Genomic DNA, 17,427 nt, shown 5'->3' with positions numbered 1-17,427 from the left:
CACTCTAAGAATATTAACATGAGAAATCCTAGAAGGTAGTACTAGATAACGGGTAGCGCTGTCTTTTTTATTGCGAAAAATAAAATAAATTAAAAACTTCGCTATTCGGCAGCAGATGCTGTAGTGTAGACCGTTCCCACTTTCCCTTGTTTTCTTGATATGACAACAAAATTATATGAGGTTGCGCCCTCCGTGACTATACAGAACAAGCCTCATAAATATTCATAAATGTCCACTCCTCCGTGAGAGTTCGAATTGTGAAGCGCACTATCCCACTAGGTACAACGCAAAAAGAAAGTTGGTCCAGCAAATAATGTAATTCTCGGATCAGGAGACCTTTTTTAAAGCCATCATCTGGCAAATCAGAAAACAGGTAAGGTTTAATTCGCCAATATTTTATCCTCCAGGTGGTCTATCTGACACCATGGGTATCTACCGTTGCCACGTTCTGTTTTTTTTTTTAATTATTTTTTTTTATTTTCAATATCAGCCATGTTTTGTTAATGCGTGCATGCAGACAGTAAGACTGAATTTCAGAATCGTGTAAAAATGATAAAATAGATGATTGAAAGTCAAGCATGTGCTTTGAAATATTTTAAATGTTTAAATGTTTAAACCTGAATAGTGCCAACTTGGGAAGTATGCATTATATTCTTCGCACATCCGGTTGTGGGAACAAGCCATATAGATCAAAATTATTAACTGCATCCATAAATAATTATTAAAATGAAGTAGCTTTTACATTGTTAATACTATTTATAATGCAGTTGATTCGGTAATTTCGTCGTTACTGCTGTTACTGTAGCTACAATTGTTTTTAGTTTAACACTGGCAGTACAGAATAAAACTACCTTTTCTTAAAACTATGAGCAAAATGTCAATAAATGTTTTGTTTGTTTGTTTGGTCATTGGAATTTAATGATGTCAGTATGGCACTGAATTGAGTTCCCTTCGAATCTTACCTGCATATTCAGGAAAAGTAGGCTTGCCCATGGGGGCTTGCAGTGGAAGGGGGTTTGAAAATTCACTTTTGGGGGATTAAGCACATGACACGTAACTACTTCTCCAAACTTTAATAAGCAGAATTGGATTCTTACAGTAGGCTACTTCATGTTACATGAATTGCTACTACTTTAAAACATATGAAGAAGCATAGCCTAAGGAAGTAGAGAACCTAAATTTATAGTCATACTATCCATCAGTGTTTGATTTGGTGAAATGTGGAGTTTACTGGTTTTTAACCAATTTAATGGCCTCGATGTTATGTTTTCCTATGGAAAAATAATTAATGTTGCCTTTTCCCTTACAGACACATGGCTTAACACCAAATGTCCTCTCAGACAATTGTTACAGGTAAAAAATATTTTTATGGCTCCTTTAATGATGTGAAAAATCTGTTATTCAAAAAAATAAGGCCCCTCCAACTACAAAATTGGAACTGGAAGCTATAAGTGAAAGAATGTATTTTAAAACCTTAAAAAATGTTCTGTATCGAATAATGATTTGTTCAATATGGCTTTTCCACCAAAAAACCTTCAGCAAACCACTGAAAATGGCTTTGGAGCATCTCTACACCTTTACCCATTTAAGAATGCCGGAATAAATGAATTTGCAAGTTAGCAACGCTTGTTGCTGTGGTCCCAGGATATAAAGTAGACACTGGCATCTGGATACAAAATCAATTTCTTTGTGGAATCCATTGACTTCTGTCATCTGCAAAATGTGCACAACAAACACGGATTCCCTTTATACTGTCAGGTACATACACGTGATTTTTACAGACAAATTACACCAATTTTTGTTTTAGAATGGGCTCTTTTGATAACGCGTGGAATAAAGTTCCTACCTCAGGACTGCATCTTAAAACTGCACAACCTGCCATGTTCAATACACCAGCTATCACAACAATGTCACTAACTGGTCAGTTGATGGTTTACCACATCCAAGCAGTCAAAACCAGACTTTGTGTTTGAAGCTCACTACCTGGTCTTGTTGAGAGACATTTCTCACGAGCACCAATGCGGTTGGCTCCAGTATAGGTTTTTCAGCCACCTGCAATAGCGCCAGTGTGATCGGCTCCATTATGAGTGTTTCAGCCATCCGTTTCAATGTAAGTCAATGGTAACAGTATGGTAAAAATACAAAGTCAATCATTTTTTCTCACAAGAAAATTTATTTCTCAGAAGAAAATGTATTCATAGTAGGTGTTTTTTCTTCATTGTCTGTAAGTTATTGTGTTATTTTGAGAAGGCTGTAATATCTAATATGAATCAGAGGCAGTTTGCATCACTGCTGAGTCACTGTATCTTAGTGGACGACCGGACTTAATACCCGTAAGGGTCCTGCTTTTCCCAACTGTGCAGTCTCTGGCTCCAATTTGTACAACATGGCGGTGCCCATAAACTGCACTTCCCTAGCTTCAAAAGGCCTTTCACCAAGCCTATGGAGAGTCAATGGGTGATGTCACGACTTGGTCGATATTTTTTCTGCAGTCTATTACTACATCGCTGTCCTGTAATTTGCATTTCTTTTCATAGTTGACCATGATAGGTTTGATATATTTGTGATGTCTCAAATTTTTCTTGAACGTGCACATTTTCAACACACATTTCAGAAGTTCTCTGTCTACAGTGTCAGGGTGAAGCCATACATCCTGTGACGAGATCACTAGTCATTGCTCTCACCTCCCACAATCGGTCGCCTTTGGGCATAATAAAATTTTACTAGCCTGGAGTTTGGAGCCTGCACACTGAAGAAGGCATTGCTGGAACGTTCGTACAAGATGTGTAGTCTGCATTTTTTTCAAATTTAAAACAGTATAATGTGAACTTCAAAAGCCTGGAAAATCAATTTCAGCACATGTATTGTTGCATAAGGCTTATTTTCTTGTCAATTAAACAATATTTATTCATTTCTATATGTTTGATATATTAGGTCTTTACTATAGACAATGCATCAAAACAAGGAAAATGAACTTCAACATAAGCAATGATATGATATATATAATATGATATAATATGTATAATATATAATGATCACAAAATGTACTGAATAATGCTAAACCAGCATGCTTCACCTCTCAAGCTCTGCATCCTGATATCAGTTTTGCTTCACAGCACATAAAACAACTTAGCATGCTCACAGCGACAGTGTTCTGTTTTGTTCACTTAATACACCCTATGCGGTCTGCTGCAGTGTACTGTACCACAGTAACCATGCAATATTTCCTCTGTTGAAGGGCGGAGATTGGAACCGGGGGGTAACATGGCTAAAGGTGTGCTGCTGTGTCTTTTACTGCTGGCCCTTTCAGATGTGGCCAGAGTTCAGGGCAGAAGAAAGAAGGGACAGAGAGCAAATGGCCTCATTGTCAGAGATGAGGGACACAGTAAGAACGCCTGCGGTCATACTACATGTGTTCAGACTTAGAAAGTAAACGTCTGTGTGTAAGAACGATGAAGGTCATGTCTGCGAACAGTTCCAATAATCTCTTCAGTGTCTTTCCATCGAAAAGTAATTTAAGAAATTTTAGAGCAGTTTGATTGGGAATGTGAAGATGCCCATTTCTTATCAGTATACATATACTGTCCTGCAAGTTCAATTAATCTGATAATGCTGCACCTCTCACAGGTGTGGACATTAATCCCAAAATCTCGATGAACTTTTCATGATTTTTCATTCCTTAAAGGCATGACTTGCACGATGGACATTGCCTTCATCTTGGACAGCTCGGAAAGTGCAAAGACTATCCTTTTCAACAAGGAGAAGGAGTTTGTGCTGAGCCTCAGTAGCCGGGTCATGCAGACGCAGCAGGCTGGCTGGAAGCTGCAGATCAGAATGGCTGCTCTGCAGTACAGCAGCTCAGTATCTGTGGACCACAACTTCCTGGACTGGCAGGACCTGGACGTGTTCCAGAGTCGGGTCAGGAGCATGGCCTACATCGGCCACGGCACCTACACCGCCTATGCCATTACCAATGCCACGCAGGTGTTCGCCCATGAGACCAAGGCCGGTGGCTCGAGGGTGGCCCTGCTCATGACCGACGGCGTCGACCACCCCCGGAGCCCCAGCGCCATCGCTGCTGCCACCGAAGCCAAGAGCCACGGCATCAAGGTGTTCGCCATCGGCCTGTCGGACCTGGCACGGGAGAGCCAGAACAGCGCCAAGCTGAGGGCTATCGCTAATTCCCCATCTCAGCAGTACGTCCACAGCCTGACAGACAGCTTGCTGGAGGAGAAACTGCTCAGAGAGCTGGTGGGTCAACTTACGCATTTTTTTTACACAATACTTAGTTACAGTGCAGGGGCTCATTTCACGAAAGCTGCGTGAGAGATCTGCAAGATGCAATAGAAGAAGGCAAAGTTTTACGGGGTATCTGAGGGGTGGACAAATTCAGCTCGCGGTCAGTTTAAATTAGAATCATCGTTTTATTTTTAAAATGTCATTTTAATGATTTTATTGTAACTATTACATCTCTCTGGTACATCTAATATAACCTATACGTTATAGCAACGTTAGGCCTTTTGCGATTTGTAATCAAATTAAACCTACCCACGGTCACCTAGAAGCCATACATCAGTAATGTCGCCTGTGATGAAGTGGTCACACAAATCACAGTCGCTCTAAATGTTCTGTAGTTGTCGGGTGTGCTCCCAGGTTATTTAACCACAGCGTCTACTTACTCTGCGACTAGCATCATACTGTACTTGTGCTTGTATGTTTACTGAGTGGTACCCTTTTGTACACACAAGAGTGTGTTCATTTTCAGTCAGGGTCCTGATTGGAATTAGTGAATATAAATTGCACCAAGGATTTTTGGGAACAAAATAGTGTGTAGAAGTTGCACTTGACGCCTGTGTTGGGGCTCGTGATTTTTTCCTGGAGCCTACCTCCATCTTTGCACATCAGAGCACATGCCATGTTTGCGAGAGAAAAAATGGTTTTGTGAGAGGTTTGTCATTGCTGTTTTATTTGCGATTTTCGCGTTTTGACAAGATATTGCAATCCTCACAAATCACTTTCATGAAACAAGCCCCAGGATTCTACGGGGTAATCAAGAGGTCAGCCTAGGTTAGTTCTTAACCACTGGTTTAAGTGCTGTCCAGTCTTGTAAAATGTTTATGTAAAAACAGTCCTTCAGCCAGCCCATTCCAGAAGAAGGTAGGAATGACAGCATAGTAAAATAAAAGTGAAAGCCATAAAACAGAATCTAGGAACACCTGAAACTTTGTGTCTAATCCTCTGTGCCATATGTGGGAGGTTCAAATATCTCACCTGTGAGGTGGCAGAGATGTCAAGTAATCAAACAGCAATCACATCACAAAACATTTCAAAATAAGAGTTTGAATGCAGTAACGAGAAAAAGGAAATGCAAACAATTTTGTACTTGTTAGATGTGGCCTTTTATTGCTGCCCTGCTGTATGATTGTTTATTACATTTAATGTATTATTATTTACAGATGGAAGTCTTGGAGAAGAATCTTTTGTAGCTTGGGTCAAATATAAATTAACATCACTTTCCACTCAAAATAGATAACAGCTTTCCTGTTTTAGCTGCTTACTGAAACTATTTTTAAACATTAAAAAAACACATTTTCTACATTGCCAACTGTAGCCAAACTAAGGAAGTTAAGGAATAACTTTTATGTGTATCTTAGAAATGGTTTGTTACAAATAATAGAGGGGGTTGCTTGTGAGCTATATTAACCAACTAAATGAACTCTATTGGACACATTTTGGTTGGGTCAGTTTTTTATTTACTGTCTTGCAACAAATATCCTGCATTGTTTCACCCTGCTTCAAAGTTTTAACAGGTATATCCCAATATCTCTGTAAGTTTTTAATATATATTTAATGACAGGGCTCTACAATTTTTACATGCTTTTCCACTGGAGATATTACAACTGACTCAGGTGACTTATTATAATAATGAATGTAGAATTTAAACCCATGACCTTCAGGACAGTCTCTGCCCACAAAGCAAGTAACTTTGCTCAAGGATGAGTTATGGTGTCCGACTCTGACTGTGAAGCTGAGTGAACCAACGTGAACTGAAGTTCTCTAGTGAAAGTTTCTGAGCACTTAAGTCCATCAGTTTATCAGTTTATCAGTTCATTGTTAACTATCATGTAGGAGTGGGGCTTTACACAGTGTCCCAAGCCTCAATGCTTGGATTGTGTTAAAATGGAGAGACGTTCTCCACAGATGAGAATTTTCCATAATAAACACTGAACTATCTTGAGACTTATGAGGGGTCTGTCTGGACTGAGACAATAATGCAGATTGTGCGCCACCCCAAGTATGCATCTGCATAAAATCTCACTTATGCATGCCTTTCGACTCAGATAACCTTTACAAATGCAGCAGGATGTCCTGGATTCATTTAGAATGTAACAAATTTCCAGAAATCCACTGGACCCTTGAAGCATGTTGTTTAGTTGACAATGCTTTTAAAACTAATTCAACATTTTTTTTTTTCAGAATGTCTTTGCCGGGGATGGAGTAAGTATTCAAATATAATAAATATGTCCCATAAGAGTATGAGTAGTGGATATTTTATAAGTAAATATGACTTTATCCACAATAATAATAATAATAATACTAATAATAATAATAATAATAATCTTTTGTTTTCATACATACTATTTCTATAATTTTTCAGTGTCCACAGCCACAAGCACAATGTGCATGTGATAAAGGGGAGAGGGGCCCTCCTGGTAATCCTGTGAGTCGATCAATGTGCCTCCGCCTTCACAAAATGTAAACAGGGAACGGTTGCATTAGGACAGTTGACAACAATGCCCACATTCACATACACACTGAAGCTCATGGACCAGTGACAATTCTGGTATGGTATGGTTTCATTTTAATTTAGCTGAATCTCTGAAAACCTTTCTTGTATAACATCTGATCTATGGAATCTGAACGATACTTGAAAAAAAAAGTTGGCTCCCCATGGAATTACCTTCATGCGTAAAGCACATAGATGTTCCTGGTTGCAGAGAAAGGAAAACGTTATTTTTATTCCAGAACGTTTTACATTCTAGCCACTATGGACAGTACTGTAGGACCCAGATAATAGTAAAACACAAGCTCGCACTAGAAAATGACTGAAATGGCTTCCCACATTGCAAGTGTAGCATGCTGCTGTCCGCTTGGAAACCATTAAATCCTTTATTTTCATTACCCCGTTTTTAAAGAAAATAATGTCTTGCCGTATGTGAGGACGCCATTTCAGTGAAGGCAAAGGTCAGAAACAGGATTAGGAACAGACAAACATGCTGATCAGTGTTGATTTTCCCACATAAATGTGGGGATTTAAAGTGAAGAGTGAAAGGTGAGGACAGATGCGGTCTTGTATGTTCTGAATTGTACTTAAGGATGTAGACATATGTCAGTACAGCACAGCCCTAAATTATTGCAGAATGCAGAAATAAGTGGCTAGTACTGTTCTCCTGTCACAACAGTATGACACATGATGACAAAGGAAGTCATTAAAATACATAGGTTTAGCAGATTATGCCAATATGTAAGACACTAAGCTTTTATTTTTTAGTTGATTGGCCAAAATTTTGCTTCTGTTGAAACTATCAATTTCCTTTTTCTGTAGGGCAAAAAAGGGGATCCAGGATACAATGGCCCCCCAGGTCCGAAAGGATCCAGAGTTAGTATGCCTCTTCTAATTTACGTTCTTGTCAATATCTATGAGATAGTTACACATATATTCTCTGAGAACATTTATAATGGGTTATATTTCCATTGTTGTTTTCTAAAGGGTGAACCTGGTATCAATGGCCGTCCAGGAATTGAAGGCATTGAGGTACACGATGTCATCTTTTATACTTTCCAGTATGTGTGTGTTGGGTGTTTTATCCATGTACAAGCTATACATGTTTACCCTCAGAATCAGTTTAGACTGATTCATTTCACAACCATGAACAGGAAGGCATATAATTTAGATTCTGCAGCAGTTAATCTTCCAGCCAGTGGAACAATATCCCAACCAATAATTATGTCAATCTTTACAATAAATAATCACTATTTGTGATGTCATCAATTTACAGTGAGCATTACAGAAGTTTCTCACATAATGCTGAAACATGATTCTTGTCATTTTACAGGGAAGACCTGGTTTTAAAGGTGAAAGGGTGAGATTCATAATTCATAATGCGCTTTATTGTAATGTTCTTTGTGATATGATATGAACTGCCTCCATGAATGATCACTGTGTGCAGCTGTGCATGCTCTCACTCTGTAAGTGGTATGTACGTTAATACTGTGTGAACAGTGTCATTATGGCAATGCTTTCACTGTAAGTGTTGTTATTCTGTGTATGCTGTTGTAATTGAGTGCATGTACACAGTCAGTGTGCAAATTATGTTGTGTAAACCTTGTCACTGTTTGAACACTGTCATTGCACACTGTCACTATATGAGATGTAGTTTGTGTATGCTATCACTATGAGAGCACTGTTTCCGGGTGTACATTACCACTGGGCGAGCCCTGTCATTATTTTTGTGTATGCTTTCACTGTTCAATTACTCTGATTAAATATGCATTGTAACTGGAAAGAATACAAGAATGTAATTGTACAGGGCTTGTCCTGTTTCAGGGTGAGAGAGGTGAATGCGGTGCCCCAGGGATAAAGGGAGAGAAAGTAAGTTCATTAAACCCCCTCAGTGTCTTTGCATTATTCCAACCATGTTCACGAACTAGTAAATCATGTCAATCATTCCTACAGGGTCAAGAAGGGCCGCCGGGGCCACGTGGATACAGAGGAGAGCAGGTGTGGTGTTGTGCAGTGTATGTCTGTGTGTAGTTTTTAACAATATGCTTTTGATATTTTATGTTATTTGCCTGTATATAGGGCAGTGTTTGTACCATAGATATCCTATAGCGACATTTCTGTTATTTCAGTACTATTTGTAGCATGTTTTTACCAAGTAGAAGACTTTTTGCCTCTCACCAAGGTGAAAAATTAAGCGAAGCAATTGAAATGAATGCAATGGGAGTTAGAAATTTTTATTAATTCAAATTATTTGAATTAATTTAGATTTAATGATGATGGGTCATTAGAACCAAAAGATGGCGAATACCATTTCCTAGGAGCATGCATACAGAAAATATAATGAAATATTAGATCAGAGCAAATCAGATATTCGAAACACCACAAATGAAATACTGAAACTAACAAGTGGAAGATCTGCATAGAAATTGAGTTGCTTCCTGGCTTATGCACTTGTGCACTTATGGAATGTGAATTAAGGATTATGCTTAATCCCAATACTAATGTGAATATCTAAAGCTGTGAAACGAAGCTTGCACTATATTATTCTTTTTCAGGACCAGACTTTGTCCTATAGGATTAGCACTGGGACAGAGCTACTCAGTTGCCTCTGTCTCTTCATACCCTGCAGCATTGGCATGGAGACAATAGCCTCCATTTGAAGGACTAGCTTTTGGTCATGTGGGCAGTGCCCTGCTTGGAGTTCTCAAACTGTAGTCTTGGTAATATCCATTGGGTGTTTTATATGTTGACTGTTTGGCTATTCATAGGCCATAAAAAGAATGAAAAATGTATGTAAATGAATGACAAATTTTATAAGCATTGAAAATTAACATAATCTTAATGCTCTCTTTGTCTTGTGTTACTGTCATCACTCTCAGATTAAAAGAATATGTGGAAAGATGGTCCAATGATTTTTAAACAAGAATTTCATTATCATGTTAACAGTTAGCCAAGATTAAATTTGGAAAACAACACCAAGGTGGTATTTAGTCATTTATTAGATTCTAGGTCTCATCCAAAAACAAGACTTTTAGACAAACTGACCAAACAATCTCTGAATCTCTAATGTTATTTTTTATATTGGTATATATGATATATATGATGAAAAGAGCTAAACCTACTCAAAGGAACCAACATAAGCCGCGTTTCCACCGCAGGAACTATACCCCGGAACTAGGAACCTTTTGAGGAACTCAGTGCGTTTCCACCGCAGGAACTAGGGTCTAAATTTAGTTCTGGGGGCTTTGTTTTACCCCCCAAAACGTTCCTGCTCGGGGGGTAGTACTTTCCGAAAGTACAGGAACCTTTTGGGTGGAGCTTGCAGCGCTGAACATTTCTGATTGGTCGAGTACTCGTAGCATTTGTGTTGTATTTATTTTCCGCCATTACCCGCCATGTTTGAAAATATGCAGCGGCAAACCAATTTATTTTCATAATAACTTCAAATCAAACTTGTATGTTATGCGGCGCAGTAGCCTACTTTTGGTTATAACCTGTCAACGTCTTGGAATTATAACGTGTGCTCTTCTGTTCTTTTCTTGCTTTAGTATTCGTTTTATAAAATGCTAAGCATTCGTGCTGGGACAGCATATTACGTAGGCTACCAAAACATTCAAACGGATTAATTCGTTGCTGAATATTTTCTTCCGGATTTTCTTTGTTAGCCCGTTGTAATTGACTCAAAACGTTTGATACAGTTATGTGAGGTATGCGGTAGTTCTGCATAATTAACATTGGTGATACAGTACAAGCAAACTGGAAATCACCTTCCGCACTTTTTATCCGGGTAAAATAACAGGTTAATTCTAGTAATCTTCGCTTTAGCTTTTTCAGACTGCCGTAATTTTACTCAATTTTACTGCCATTTTTCAATTCCACGAAAAGACCAGGAAGACTATGGACTCATTTATGGTGCATGGTTCGCATCTGGAGGGCACACTTCGCTGCTCGGCTAGCAGTAACTTCGAAGGAAAGCAAACGGTGGCTGTACCACTACTAATTTACATTTTCACGCAAGTCCGAGTTTTCGTTCTATTCTTGTCATTTTGCGATTAGCCTATATGGAATTGACGAGAAAGTAATAAAACAGCAAATTGTTTACAACGTGTGCATGTTTTCTGCTGTTAATGAATGTGTTTGAGAGGATATATGAAAATCAATAAATACAAAAGTAACCATATATAGTCATTGTTGGTAACCCGTTGTATATAAGTGGAATAAACCCCTCCGGGCTGTCCCGGTTATTAGAAAATAATGTAGGCTACTTCGGTGGTAGTATGGGGTTACAGAAGAAATCATATGACAGATGGACCGACGACAACGTCAGTGGGAATTTGCCTAATCTTCGCGGTACTTTAGACCCCGGTGGAAACGCAGACAACCATTGGCTGAAGGAACCTTTTAGTTCCTGGTAAAGTAATTCCTGGGACCGAAAGTTCCGGGTAATTTTGGTGGAAACGCGGCTATAGATGCCCTACATCCTCAATTTTAAGCAATAGTAGAACAAGCTATCGGCGCTATGAAAATACACAGCCATTCAACAGTTTTGACAACTAAGAAAACACATATAAAGCGGTTTAAGGGCCTGATATTCCTACTACTGCTAGACTGGAAGCAAAAAGTACAATATTGTAACCAGAAGGCCCTTTTTTGTATAATGTTCCAAAACAGTTTCATTCCCTATGTAAATGATAAGTCTCATAGCTGTGTCCCACTATTTTTTGCTTTTACTGCAGGGTCTAACAGGACCAGCTGGAGATCAAGGTCCTGAGGGGCAAGCAGGACCCAAAGTAAGGAAGTGGTGTTTGAGCCAGAAATACACAAGAGGAACTTAACGCACAACACGGAAAAAATATTCACAACAGTCTTTTTGACTACTTGTATAAATGCCCAGTGATATTATTCATGTGCTGAAAAATACATACCAGTAGATCTGCCAGCGAAGTGGGCATGTCCTGACTTTACAGCATATGTCCTACTTGGCTGATATCTCGCTCACTCGTTGGTCGTTGGTCATAGCCAACTAACAAAATGTGCCAAAAAATGAAATTCCTGCAATCGAAGGAATATTGGCAATGGGTTTTTACAAGAACAAATGCCTATTATATGTTTTTGAAATGGTGCAAATGTCAGCTTTGTAGTTCCAGTTCAAAAGGTCACCGGACCCCATTAAGGATACCAATATAGCTATATCTCTCTTTCGGGAGAATGTCATTTCTCCAAGACTAGACTTCAGTTCACTGTAATGTCATTCATTGCGTTCTTTATGTTTAAATCTTTCTGGGATTTCTCATTTGTGAGCTGAAAAGAACATTTATGAGATATTCTTGTCCTTGATCACATTATTTACAATTTTTCTGACCAGCACATATAATAATGGGGAACAGTTTATCATATAGTTTAGTAGTAACCTACATTTCTACATTTCACAAATGTCTGTGGTCTAGAAATTTAAACCTGAGGTTTAAAGTCCTAAGCCCCCTAATTTTGTACCCTTAACATAGGGAGACCGAGGGCCCAAAGGGGCGTCTGGACCACCTGGTGACACAGGCATCGGATTCCCTGGCCCAAAGGTGACCTGGACTCTGTGGAAATCCCGATCGTGGATTAAAGCGCTGCATGTTTAAAAGTCAATGACCCATGACATAGTGGTTTTTGCCACATGAGAACAATACAACAGAGTAAACTGAGTTTAAAAGGGTTTAACCCTGTATTACCAACCGATGCATCTGGTGTGTCTTTTTAGTCTCCTCCCCTCAATTATTTGTGTATGTGTTCCAGGGTGACAAAGGCAACCAGGGAAGATCAGGTCCAACTGGCTTCCCAGGAATTGGGGAGCCAGGCCTGCCAGTAAGTTTTCTGTGCAGGTACTCAGCAGCAGAATACGTACTGAAGCAATTCCTGGAAGGCTATGTACCTTGCTCAAGGCTACAACGACAGCGCTCCAAGTTGGAATCAATCCCACAGTTGGGCTGGACTTGCAAGCTCAGATTCCTAAGCATGACACGACTCTGCTGTTCAAATTGCTCTATATTAATGCTACGTTGTATGATGCTGAACTGTCTCCCACAATAAACCTTTATTCTATTTATCTAATGATAAATAGTATTCAGGGTAATTGTGCTTTATTTAACAAGATTTAAGAGTATATTGAAATTATTCTGTGTGTGTGTGCGTTTATGTGTGCATATGCGTGTACATGTGCACGCGTGCGTGTGTTTGTGTGTGCGTGTGTGCATTCATGCTTGTGTTTTGTGTGCTTATTCATGCTTTTGAGTGTGTGTGAACTTGTGTTTTAGGGCCCTCCAGGGCCTCCAGGAATACAGGGCAACCAAGGGACCCCAGGAGAAGGTCTGCCAGGGCCCAAGGTAGAGTGGTCCACCATTATTATAAGTACATGTTTTCAGTAAATAATTATCATAATAAATATCTTCTAACTTACGTTCCTGTCTGGAATATTATCTGATGAATGGAACAATGGTATTCCATAAAGCATAATATTTTTTATGACAGGTGGCTTATACTGTTGGGATACCTATGTTGAGATAATTCTGTGGCATATGTTTCAGAATAGCATGAGTATTCAGAATACACATGATATTTGCATGTATTATCTGCAAGCTGAAGCAGATGATAGCTACAAAAAACCATTCTTCAATTAAGGGTTATTTAGTATTTGTTTTGGATGACATAAACCACTTGTTCGTGTGGGGACTGCTCTTTAACAGCGTCTGTGTTTCAGGGTGACCGTGGATATGACGGTCTCAGAGGAATGCGGGGTCCCTCAGGTACAGGAGCGAAGGGTGAGAAGGTAATCTGAACAACAGGAACAAGTCGGCTATTTACAATCCAAAATCACAGTAAATGTAAAACTGAATACATTTCAAGGTACTATAAATAAAAATGAATAGAATCTTAGATCATTAGGTGAACTGAATTAAAATCGTCATTTTTTCATTTCAAACATTTAAAAAAAAAAGTATCGCCAGGAAACTTTTATACTACATTGTTTAACCTTGCAGGATATATGCTTTTTATTGCTTTGTGTTCAAGACATTACAACCATCATGGTCATATCTATCATCATCCTGACTGCAGTTTACATGTTTTTATGATTCTGATAAAAAAGAGCATGTTTGAACTATGACCTTTGGCTCTGTCTAGGGAAATACTGGCTCTCCAGGATTGCCAGGACCTGTAGGGTTTCCAGGAGCAGGGATTCAAGGCGAAAAGGCAGGAAAGAAACATATGTTCTAATTTCATGGTCAATATCATTTTAAATCATTCTTCTGAAAAATAATTCTAGTGTGGAATACATATTGCATCTCTCTTCCCCTCTTTGTTTAGGGTGATCAAGGACCAATGGGTCCCTCTGGCCCCAGAGGAATGCCAGGGGTGGGGTTCATTGGTACAAAGGTAAGTCTGAGATCATGTAATGAGTAGTATTGCATGGTTATAAATTAGAAGGGGGACTTATCCTTTAAAAAATGAAATTAATCTGGAAAGTGGCCGGTTGAGAATGTTTCTCTCAGATTAGGTTTGGAAAGAAAGAGGAAAATGGATCTACCACGTGAAAGTCCTAAAGACTCCATTTAAATACATATAACTACAGGGAATTTGTGTGTCCATATCCAGGAGTATATGTGATGTGAGGTCATAAAAACCGAGAGTAGAGTATGTGGATTAATGCATGTTCACTGCTTTGGGTGATTTATCAAGGCTAGTTGCAACTGAACAAAATAAAAGTGTGTTTTTCCTACGTGGGGAAAGCAGATCTTTACTTTTTGAATAGAGTCACAATGTGCTACTCAAGCACATTCCATCCATCCTTAAATGATGTAACCCGCTTATTCCTGGTAAGGGTCGCGGGGAGTGCCGGAGCCTATCTCAGCATGCATTGTGCGAGAGGCAGGAATACACCCCAGACAGGTCGCCAGTCCATCGTAGGGCACACACACCTTTGGACTGTGGGAGGAAACCTACGCGGACATGGGGGGAACATGCAAACTCCACACAGAAAGGCACAATTCTCTTAGATATATTGGAATTTGCTTGAGTAACAAATTCTGTCTCTATTCCAAATTGTAATCTGGTGCCAGTCATGGTGTAAGGTGCAGTATCCACAATCAGTGTACGGATACATTCCCAGTCCTCAGGAACACGTGACTCATCATTCACGGGGGATCACTGCTGAGCAATGAAACAGAGTCATACCCACCAACTGAATCCCTTCTTCCATGACATTCTTATCTTTCTTCCTTATGTTTCCTACACAGGGAAACCAGGGCTTTCCAGGAGAATCTGGTCCCCAAGGGGAGAGAGGAGTTGGAGAACCTGGACCAAAAGTAAGCATGACATTTCATATTCTAAAGAAAATGATCTGAAAAAATAGTAAAAATATAGATGTATTCTTTAAATCATTTAATCTGAAGTAGTTGTCATTTCCATGTGGGAATATGCTGTACACAGCACTGAATGCAGCATTTTACATGTCTAAAAACCATAGCCTCGACATACACTCAGTGCCATGTTATTAGGTACACCTGCTCATTAACGCAAATAGCCTGCTCCTCCAAACAGTGACTCATGTGCCTGCAGCTCAATATATTAGGCATGCAGACATGGTGAAAAGGTTTAATTGGTCAGCCACATATTAAAATGGACAAGTGACTTAGACCATGGTATGATTGCTGGTGCCAGATGGAGTGGTTCCAGCATCTCAGAAACTGCTGCCCTCCTGGAATTTTCACATACTACAGTTTCTAGAGTTTGCAGAAAATGTTGCGTAAAAAAACATCCAGTGAGCAGCAGTCATTTGGGCGAAAACACCTTGTTAATGAGAGAGCTTTGAGGAGAATGGGCATACTTGTTCAAGCTAACAGAAAGGCTACAAATGCTCAAGTAACAGTAGGGCATCTCTGTACATCCAGTACGTCAAGCCTTGAACAAAATGGGCTACTGCAGCAGAAGACCACGCTGGGCTCCACTCCTGTCTGCTCAGAAGATTAGGCTACAGTGGGCATGTGGTCATGAAACAGTATGATTGAAAATTGTAAAAATGTCACCTGGTCTCACAAATGTCAATTTTTGCTGCAGCATGCAGATGGTAGGGACACAATTTGGCATAAACGGCATAAATCCATTGATTCATCCTGCCTTGTGCCAACAGGTGATGGTTTTATAGTGTAGGGAATGTTTTCACGCACACATATTAGGCCCCATAATACCAACTCAGTGTTATTTCAATGTCACAGTACACCAAAGCATTGTTGCTGACTGCACATCCCTTTACGGCGACAGTCTACCCATCTTTAAATGGATATATCCAGCAGGATATTGTGCTCTGTCACAAAGTGCACATCATTCTAGGTTGGTTCCGCAAATGTGACAATGACTTCAGTTTATTTCAATAGCCTGCTCAGTCCCTAGATATCCGTCCAATAGAGCAGACAGAATGGGAGGTTCACAGCATGAATGTGCAGTTTAAAAATCTGCAGGAACTACGTGATGCTGTCGAGTAGGCATAGACTGAAATCCCTAAGGAATATTCCCAGCACCTTGTTGAATCAATGCCGTGAAGTATTCAGGCTGCACTGGTGGGAAAAGAGAGTTCTACTTGTTACTAGATAAGTGGACCTAATAAAGTGGGCACTGGATGTGTTTAGCCTCATGTTGATGAAAACACATTTCTGCCTTACTGCGGTGGTGATTGGTGATGGTTGCATGTTGTAAATGTGTTGATCCATAAGTGAGCTTACTGACTACAGTATTTCTCTGGGGGGTATGCCAGGGTGACCCTGGTTCAGCAGGACTACCTGGACTTCCTGGTTTTCCAGGGGAAGATGGCACTATTGGAGCCAAGGTGGGGATGTTGTCACGCTCTTTGGCATCTTACCTGAGGTTTCTTATAATGCTAAACTAATTCTGTAAAACTGTCATACTCAATAGTCATTTCTGGTGTGCTGCAAGATCATTATTTAATGAGTCAACTAATATCCTTTTCTCATAGAATGTTAAGTAAGTTAATTACAAAATCTTTAGTAGAATTGTGAGTTCTATTACTAATATTGTGCATATGAATTAAATTATTCATCAAAAATGTAAGAAAAAATGTTGGTTGTATAAAGAAATTAATGTGGTGGCAAATTACTGAAAAGTAAAATAGGCTTTGAAGATATCTGCTGCGGGAATGTGTAATCATTATTGACCATCAGTCTAGATCAGGAACATATAACCATACACTACAATGCCGTGAAAAAAGTATTTCTGATTTCCTCTATTATTGCATATTTGTCACACAGAATGGTTTCTGATGTTTATATATATAATAATTTTTTAAGATGTGTTCTGTGTTTACTCAGTTTCCCTTTGTCTAATATTACATTTTGTATAAAGATCAGAAACCACTGAGTGTGACAAATATCCAATTATAGAGGAAATCAGGAAAAACACTTTTACACAGCACTGTAGATGTAAATGCAGAATAATTCATGCATTAATGTGTTTCTTTTTGATGCACATTAATGCATAAATAAATATTATCCTCAATTTGTATGCATCCTTAATGCATCTGTAATGCATAATTTAAGCATTACTTTGAGCCTACTTTGAGTGGATGGTTATTTGCTCCAGATCTTACGGCA

At 39.2% G+C, this 17,427-nt stretch overlaps 1 protein-coding gene across 1 annotated transcript in view; it reads left to right on the top strand.

Moving 5' to 3' along the window:
* The first annotated feature begins 237 nt into the window (after positions 1 to 237).
* col28a1b (collagen, type XXVIII, alpha 1b) overlaps positions 238 to 17,427 on the top strand; it is a 35,427-nt gene continuing 18,237 nt past the window's right edge. Inside the window, exons 1-20 of the mRNA XM_064349503.1 lie at positions 238 to 373; positions 1,310 to 1,353; positions 3,239 to 3,385; positions 3,686 to 4,251; positions 6,478 to 6,498; positions 6,659 to 6,721; positions 7,607 to 7,660; positions 7,772 to 7,816; positions 8,118 to 8,144; positions 8,609 to 8,653; positions 8,738 to 8,782; positions 11,521 to 11,574; positions 12,289 to 12,357; positions 12,566 to 12,634; positions 13,084 to 13,152; positions 13,527 to 13,595; positions 13,949 to 14,017; positions 14,132 to 14,200; positions 15,061 to 15,129; positions 16,575 to 16,646. Coding sequence (XP_064205573.1) covers positions 1,329 to 1,353; positions 3,239 to 3,385; positions 3,686 to 4,251; positions 6,478 to 6,498; positions 6,659 to 6,721; positions 7,607 to 7,660; positions 7,772 to 7,816; positions 8,118 to 8,144; positions 8,609 to 8,653; positions 8,738 to 8,782; positions 11,521 to 11,574; positions 12,289 to 12,357; positions 12,566 to 12,634; positions 13,084 to 13,152; positions 13,527 to 13,595; positions 13,949 to 14,017; positions 14,132 to 14,200; positions 15,061 to 15,129; positions 16,575 to 16,646 — 1,647 coding nt within the window. The 5' untranslated portion in view covers positions 238 to 373; positions 1,310 to 1,328. The remainder of the gene's footprint in view (positions 374 to 1,309; positions 1,354 to 3,238; positions 3,386 to 3,685; positions 4,252 to 6,477; positions 6,499 to 6,658; positions 6,722 to 7,606; positions 7,661 to 7,771; positions 7,817 to 8,117; positions 8,145 to 8,608; positions 8,654 to 8,737; positions 8,783 to 11,520; positions 11,575 to 12,288; positions 12,358 to 12,565; positions 12,635 to 13,083; positions 13,153 to 13,526; positions 13,596 to 13,948; positions 14,018 to 14,131; positions 14,201 to 15,060; positions 15,130 to 16,574; positions 16,647 to 17,427) is intronic.

The sequence above is a fragment of the Anguilla rostrata genome, chromosome 1 (assembly GCF_018555375.3).
Source record: "Anguilla rostrata isolate EN2019 chromosome 1, ASM1855537v3, whole genome shotgun sequence".
NCBI classification, from domain to species: Eukaryota; Metazoa; Chordata; class Actinopteri; order Anguilliformes; family Anguillidae; genus Anguilla; species Anguilla rostrata.
Note: the sequence above shows the minus strand (reverse complement) of the source record. Positions and strands in the feature narration are given on the sequence as shown.